Below are 7,500 nucleotides of genomic sequence, written 5' to 3' on the forward strand. Positions count from 1 at the left end.
GTATAGTGAGTGTGTGTATAGTGAGTGTGTGTATAGTGAGTGTGTGTATAGTGAGTGTGTGTATAGTGAGTGTGTGTATAGTGAGTGTGTGTATAGTGTGTGTGTGTATAGTGAGTGTGTGTATAGTGTGTGTATAGTGTGTGTGTGTATAGTGAGTGTGTGTATAGTGAGTGTGTGTATAGTGAGTGTGTGTATAGTGAGTGTGTGTATAGTGAGTGTGTGTATAGTGTGTGTGTGTATAGTGTGTGTGTGTATAGTGAGTGAGTGTATAGTGAGTGTGTGTATAGTGAGTGTGTGTATAGTGAGTGAGTGTATAGTGAGTGTGTGTATAGTGAGTGAGTGTATAGTGAGTGTGTGTATAGTGAGTGTGTGTATAGTGTGTGTGTGTATAGTGAGTGTGTGTATAGTGAGTGTGTGTATAGTGAGTGTGTGTATAGTGAGTGTGTGTATAGTGTGTGTATAGTGAGTGTGTGTATGGTGAGTGTGTGTATGGTGAGTGTGTGTATAGTGAGTGTGTGTATAGTGAGTGTGTGTATAGTGAGTGTGTGTGTGTGAGTGTGTGTATGGTGAGTGTGTGTATAGTGAGTGTGTGTATAGTGAGTGTATAGTGAGTGTGTGTATAGTGTGTGTATAGTGAGTGTGTGTATAGTGAGTGTGTGTATAGTGAGTGTGTGTATAGTGAGTGTGTGTATAGTGAGTGTATAGTGAGTGTGTGTATAGTGAGTGTGTGTATAGTGTGTGTATAGTGAGTGTGTGTATAGTGAGTGTGTGTATAGTGAGTGTGTGTATAGTGTGTGTATAGTGTGTGTATAGTGAGTGTGTGTATAGTGAGTGTGTGTATAGTGAGTGTGTGTATAGTGTGTGTATAGTGTGTGTATAGTGAGTGTGTGTATAGTGAGTGTGTGTATAGTGAGTGTATAGTGAGTGTGTGTATAGTGAGTGTGTGTATAGTGAGTGTGTGTATAGTGAGTGTGTGTATGGTGAGTGTGTATAGTGTGTGTGTGTATAGTGAGTGAGTGTATAGTGAGTGTGTGTATAGTGAGTGTGTGTATAGTGAGTGTGTGTGTATAGTGAGTGTGTGTATAGTGAGTGTGTGTATAGAGAGTGTGTGTATAGAGAGTGTGTATAGTGAGTGTGTGTGTATAGTGAGTGTGTGTATAGAGAGTGTGTATAGTGAGTGTGTGTGTATAGTGAGTGTGTGTATAGAGAGTGTGTATAGTGAGTGTGTGTGTATAGTGAGTGTGTGTATGGTGAGTGTGTGTATAGTGAGTGTGTGTATAGTGAGTGTGTGTATAGTGTGTGTGTGTATAGTGAGTGTGTGTATAGTGAGTGTGTGTATAGAGAGTGTGTATAGTGAGTGTGTGTGTATAGTGAGTGTGTGTATAGAGAGTGTGTATAGTGAGTGTGTGTGTATAGAGAGTGTGTGTATAGTGAGTGTGTGTATAGTGAGTGTGTGTATAGTGAGTGTGTGTATAGTGAGTGTGTGTGTATAGTGAGTGTGTGTATAGTGTGTGTGTGTGTATAGTGAGTGTGTGTATAGTGAGTGTGTGTATAGTGAGTGTGTGTATAGTGAGTGTGTGTATAGTGAGTGTGTGTGTATAGTGAGTGTGTGTATAGTGAGTGTGTGTATAGTGAGTGTATAGTGAGTGTGTGTATAGTGAGTGTGTGTATAGTGAGTGTGTGTATAGTGAGTGTGTGTATAGTGTGTGTATAGTGAGTGTGTGTATAGTGAGTGTGTGTATAGTGAGTGTGTGTATAGTGAGTGTGTGTGTATAGTGAGTGTGTGTATAGTGAGTGTGTGTGTATAGTGAGTGTGTGTATAGTGAGTGTGTGTATAGTGTGTGTATAGTGAGTGTGTGTATAGTGAGTGTGTGTATAGTGAGTGTGTGTATAGTGAGTGTGTGTATAGTGTGTGTATAGTGTGTGTATAGTGAGTGTGTACCTTGTCCACCTGAGCCTGGGACGCCTGCTGCAGGGTGTCCAGGACGATGTCCAGGTATTTCTTAAACTCTCCTCCGATGGCCAGAGCGATGTCACCGAACGCCGACAGGATCTGAGGCTTCACCGACCGATGGACGTTCTCATTCTGAGCACAGAGGACACGTTAGAGAGGACGGAGGGGGGAGGGGGGAGGGAGAGCGGACGGGGGAGGAGGAAGAGGAGAGGACTGAGGCTGGATGTCGGCTGTTAGCGGTGAGGAAACGGGTGAGCTGGTAGTGCTCAGGTCTGGTAACGTGGGATCTAGTAACACTCAGGACGTCCTCTTTACAGCCATGCTACCAGCTAACGCTAACAGGCTCCCTGACTTCCTGTCTGACTTCCTGTCTGACTTCCTGTCAGACGCTGGCGGCCCTGGAGGTCTCAGATAGACGTGGTTGGTTGTACATCACGGTCAGCGTGGTGCATGAACTATCATCACAGACCAGGAAGTCCTTTTATGGCTCATGGTAGAGGCTTTACCCCCCCAGTATGAGAAGAATCTGGGGGGGGTCACTAGAGCAGGAACCAGTCCAATAATTACTGAGACTAATGAGCAGCAGAAGTGGTTTTACTTTTGACACCATGCTAATGCTAGCTGGTGTAGCTAACACCACAGGTGTTGGGGGGGGGGGGGACACAACACATGCTAATGCTCCCCGCCAAAATAAAAGCTCAACACAATCGAAGACTCAGCAGCTCAAACGTCCTCAACAACATGGACATCCGGGGGTGGTAAAGAGGGGGGAGGACAGAGACAGAGGGAGTAAAGAGGGGGAGGACAGAGACAGAGGGAGTAAAGAGGGGGAGGACAGAGACAGAGGGAGTAAAGAGGGGGCTGAGGGGGAGGCAGCACTCACCCCGAGGTTCTCCAGCAGCAGCTGCATGATCTCGTCACAGTAAGGCAGGATGTTGGACATCAGAGCTCTGCACAGGTCACACACCAGACCCACCGCCGCCAGACACACCTGCACACACACACACACACACACACACCACCTTCATCATCACCTTCATCATCACCACGTCAGTCCTCAGCGGTCGCTGGCCAGAACACGGGCTAATGTGGGTCACATGACCTCATCAGGTGGACGTACCTGATACTCAGCGTAGTTCTTCAGTCCGATACCCAGAAAAGGCTTGAAGGCATCCATGTACTTCTGGAAGTCACTGCCCAGAACTGGAAGAGAGACAGACAGACAGACAGACAGACAGAGACAGACAGAGAGAGACAGACAGACAGGGTGAATTCCAGTGTGGGTGCTGTTAGTGGCCCCACAAACACCCTCCCACGGTTAGAGCAGCCACGGCTCATCTCCACAGTCGGAGAGCCCCCCCCCCCCCCCAGGACAGCATCCCTTTGATGTGGGGGGGCTCTCGCTCGCCTCCCTCTCATTGGCTACTGAGTCAATGTCAAACATGCCTGAGATAACCGGCGCCCCCATGAGCCTCAGCAGATCTGATCTGTGAACCGTCACATGACCAGGTGAACGTCCTGAGCCTCAGCACGGACGCAGAGGAGGACACCGGCTCTGACTAACCATGGAAACAGAGTGTGTGTGTGTGTGTGTGTGTGTGTGTGTGTGTACCTTCCACCAGCGTGGACACGGCCATCAGAGCGTCCTCCTGAACGCCTCCAGAGCCGGCGGTGCTCTGAAACATCCTCAGCAGAGACGCCATGACCACGTCCGAGATCTGCAGCGCATCCTGATGCTGCACTTTACGGAGGACGTTCTGCAACACACACAGGAAGTCCACGGCCGTGTCACAATAAGAGCGTGAACACAAAGCAGGACGGTGTGAGAGGCTCAGGTGTGCTGTCTCACCTGCAGAGTGGCACACAGCAGAGACTGCAGGTCGTTGAACTGGATTCTGTCTGAGGTGCTCTGGATGTGAGACTGGGGACACACAGGAAGTTACGTCAAACAGGAAGTGTACACTGGATGCTTTTCAGATTAAAAGCACTAATTACTGAACCGCAGTAGCTGGTTTAGCTCCTGAAGAGACGTGTCGGTCTCAGATGGTTGTGGTTTGTTTTCCATCACGGTCAGCGTGGTGCATGTCATCATCACAGACCAGACACAAGGAGGATAAGTCAGCCTACCTGTCGTACCTGACCTGTAACCTGTCGTACCTGACCTGTCGTACCTCACCTATAACCTGTCGTACCTGACCTGTCGTACCTGACCTGTAACCTGTCGTACCTGACCTGTAACCTGTCGTACCTGACCTGTAACCTGTCGTACCTGACCTGTAACCTGTCGTACCTGACCTGTAACCTGTCGTACCTGACCTGTCGTACCTGACCTGTAACCTGTCGTACCTGACCTGTAACCTGTCGTACCTGACCTGTCGTACCTGACCTGTAACCTGTCGTACCTGACCTGTAACCTGTCGTACCTGACCTGTCGTACCTGACCTGTAACCTGTCGTACCTGACCTGTCGTACCTCACCTGTAACCTGTCGTACCTGACCTGTCGTACCTGACCTGTAACCTGTCGTACCTGACCTGTCGTACCTCACCTATAACCTGTCGTACCTGACCTGTCGTACCTGACCTGTAACCTGTCGTACCTGACCTGTAACCTGTCGTACCTGACCTGTAACCTGTCGTACCTGACCCGTCACACCACTATAAACTATAATAAAGGGGAAAGGGACACTAAGATTAGCAGTGAACTCCCTCGATCTTCCCCTGAGGAGGCCCAACTACGTCGTAGCTGAGCTGTGATATCTGGAGACACACTGAGGGGGGGCGGGCCGGAACAAGTCCGCCACAGCCGCCACGCCTAGTTAGTGCGCCTGCAGCCAAGGAGGCGGAGCCCTCTGCCGCCTCCACCTGGTGGAAGCCTCTCAGCCTGATTACTGTGGTGTTCACCTCCATCTGCAGGACCTGCTGCAGCCTCTCCATGATGACCAGCGTGGTCTTCTGGACTGCAGGGTAACAGTCTTTGGCGCTGTTCTTCACAATCTCCATCAGAGCCTCGTAGGCGGCCGAGCGCAGATTGTTCTGGTGACCGTCGGGCCTGCGCAGGAAACGCATCATCAGCACAATAACCCCCGACAACATCCCGTCTCCACGGCAACACGGCTCACATCTCTGTTCATTTTGAGGCATTAGAGCTCAGAAATAAGAGTTCTTATTTCAGATCAGACCAACACTTCATGATCACACATAGTTTTCAGTCAGGACCTCCAGCTCACACTGAGAAGCTTCAGTGTGTTGGGCACATATCCGATCAGACCCAACTACGTAATATTAAAGGGCTCTGAGGCGACGTACCAGCCAAACCCACCGCGCCGCCCTCAGACCCCCGACAAGCACATGACACCTGAAATAACGAGGCAGCCGCGCTCATGGTGGACATGAGTGTGTTTCTTTCCTCTCTGGATCAGGGAGCTACCGAACCTCTGCCCACCAGGAAGTCTGATTCACAGGAAGCCGTCACACCACAAACACTGAGCCAGACTGACAGGGGTCCTCCTCTCAGAGCCACAGTCTCACCTGAGCACCAAGTTCACTACAAACAACCTGAAACAACTCATGACTTCACTTTGTGTTTCTCCCCCAGGGTCCTCTCTGTCCACACCCCTGCTGTCTGATGACTGGTAGGCAGGAGCTGCCTCCGTCAGTTTGTACTACTGTGTGACTTTGGTGTTTTTAAGGGTCAGTTCAGATCCAACAACATCTACCTGATGGAGGCAGCAGCAGCGTTCTGTGGGCTAAAAACAGTCTTTTTGTGAATGGAGTCCTGCTGGCTGAGGTGATCTACTGGACCAGTTCCAACACTTTTACTACCTACCAGTCACTCAGACACCAGGATGTGGACAGGGGTAGAAACAGTGGAGTGACCCTTTAATTTCCCTATCATACAGTTTCCCATCAGCCCCCTCTCTACCTGTCTGTGGTCTCCAGGAGCTTCTGGACGATGATTTCGAAGGATGAGGACAGACAGTAGGTGCTGGGCTCCTCCTGGTCCTCTGCAGCATCTGTGGCTTCATATGCAGCTTCAGCCAGAGAGGAAAAGGCCTGCGGGGGGGGGGGCAGCCATCACACCACACACACATGGGGGGTTATTCTGCTGGTTAACTCTTCAGCTGATCACACCCCCCCCCCCCAACAACATCCCCAGTCCCGATCCTGCTCACCCAGCACACGTTGGAGGCCACTCTGGGCTCGGCCCCCAGCCCCTCGATCAAACACTGCAGCAGGGGGGCCAGGTACATCTCGTTGATGGCGGCCTCTGGCAGCAGCTCACAGATCCTCCCCACCGTCCACGCCGTGGTGTCCCGGACCACCACGCTGGGGTCCTTCATCAGCTCAATCAGGGTCGGCATCGCCTGGGGGGCAGGTTAGTTAGTTAGTGACCGACCTGTATGACGAACGGTCTGAGCTGGTTAGTTAGTCAGTGACCGACCTGTATGACGAACGGTCTGAGCTGGTTAGTTAGTCAGTGACTGACCTGTATGACGAGCGGTCTGAGCTGGTTAGTTAGTCAGTGACTGACCTGTATGACGAGCGGTCTGAGCTGGTTAGTCAGTGACTGACCTGTATGACGAACGGTCTGAGCTGGTTAGTCAGTGACCGACCTGTATGACGAACGGTCTGAGCTGGTTAGTTAGTCAGTGACTGACCTGTATGACGAACGGTCTGAGCTGGTTAGTTAGTCAGTGACTGACCTGTATGACGAACGGTCTGAGCTGGTTAGTTAGTCAGTGACTGACCTGTATGACGAACGGTCTGAGCTGGTTAGTTAGTCAGTGACTGACCTGTATGACGAACGGTCTGAGCTGGTTAGTTAGTCAGTGACTGACCTGTATGACGAGCGGTCTGAGCTGGTTAGTTAGTCAGTGACTGACCTGTATGATGAGCGGTGTGAGCTGGTTAGTTAGTCAGTGACTGACCTGTATGACGAACGGTCTGAGCTGGTTAGTTAGTCAGTGACTGACCTGTATGACGAACGGTCTGAGCTGGTTAGTTAGTCAGTGACCGACCTGTATGACGAACGGTCTGAGCTGGTTAGTGACTGACCTGTATGATGAGCGGTTTGAGCTGGTTAGTTAGTCAGTGACCGACCTGTATGACGAACGGTCTGAGCTGGTTAGTGACTGACCTGTATGACGAACGGTTTGAGCTGGTTAGTTAGTCAGTGACCGACCTGTATGACGAACGGTCTGAGCTGGTTAGTTAGTCAGTGACCGACCTGTATGACGAACGGTCTGAGCTGGTTAGTTAGTCAGTGACTGACCTGTATGACGAACGGTCTGAGCTGGTTAGTTAGTCAGTGACTGACCTGTATGATGAGCGGTTTGAGCTGGTTAGTTAGTCAGTGACTGACCTGTATGACGAACGGTCTGAGCTGGTTAGTTAGTCAGTGACTGACCTGTATGATGAGCGGTCTGAGCTGGTTAGTTAGTCAGTGACCGACCTGTATGACGAACGGTCTGAGCTGGTTAGTTAGTCAGTGACCGACCTGTATGACGAACGGTCTGAGCTGGTTAGTTAGTCAGTGACTGACCTG

The 7,500-nt window shown here is 50.4% G+C and overlaps 1 protein-coding gene across 1 annotated transcript in view; it reads right to left on the reverse strand.

Moving 5' to 3' along the window:
• Window positions 1–7,500, reverse strand: part of kpnb1 (karyopherin (importin) beta 1) — a 22,595-nt gene that overhangs the window by 6,501 nt on the left and 8,594 nt on the right. Inside the window, exons 11-18 of the mRNA XM_070847503.1 lie at window positions 6,128–6,319; window positions 5,878–6,008; window positions 4,857–5,004; window positions 3,804–3,875; window positions 3,567–3,711; window positions 3,075–3,157; window positions 2,838–2,945; window positions 1,943–2,086 (exon numbers count right to left, since the gene is read on the reverse strand). Of these exons, the coding sequence (XP_070703604.1) occupies window positions 1,943–2,086; window positions 2,838–2,945; window positions 3,075–3,157; window positions 3,567–3,711; window positions 3,804–3,875; window positions 4,857–5,004; window positions 5,878–6,008; window positions 6,128–6,319 (1,023 nt within the window). The remainder of the gene's footprint in view (window positions 1–1,942; window positions 2,087–2,837; window positions 2,946–3,074; window positions 3,158–3,566; window positions 3,712–3,803; window positions 3,876–4,856; window positions 5,005–5,877; window positions 6,009–6,127; window positions 6,320–7,500) is intronic.

This window comes from Pempheris klunzingeri, chromosome 17 (assembly GCF_042242105.1).
Source record: "Pempheris klunzingeri isolate RE-2024b chromosome 17, fPemKlu1.hap1, whole genome shotgun sequence".
Lineage (NCBI taxonomy): Eukaryota > Metazoa > Chordata > Actinopteri > Acropomatiformes > Pempheridae > Pempheris > Pempheris klunzingeri.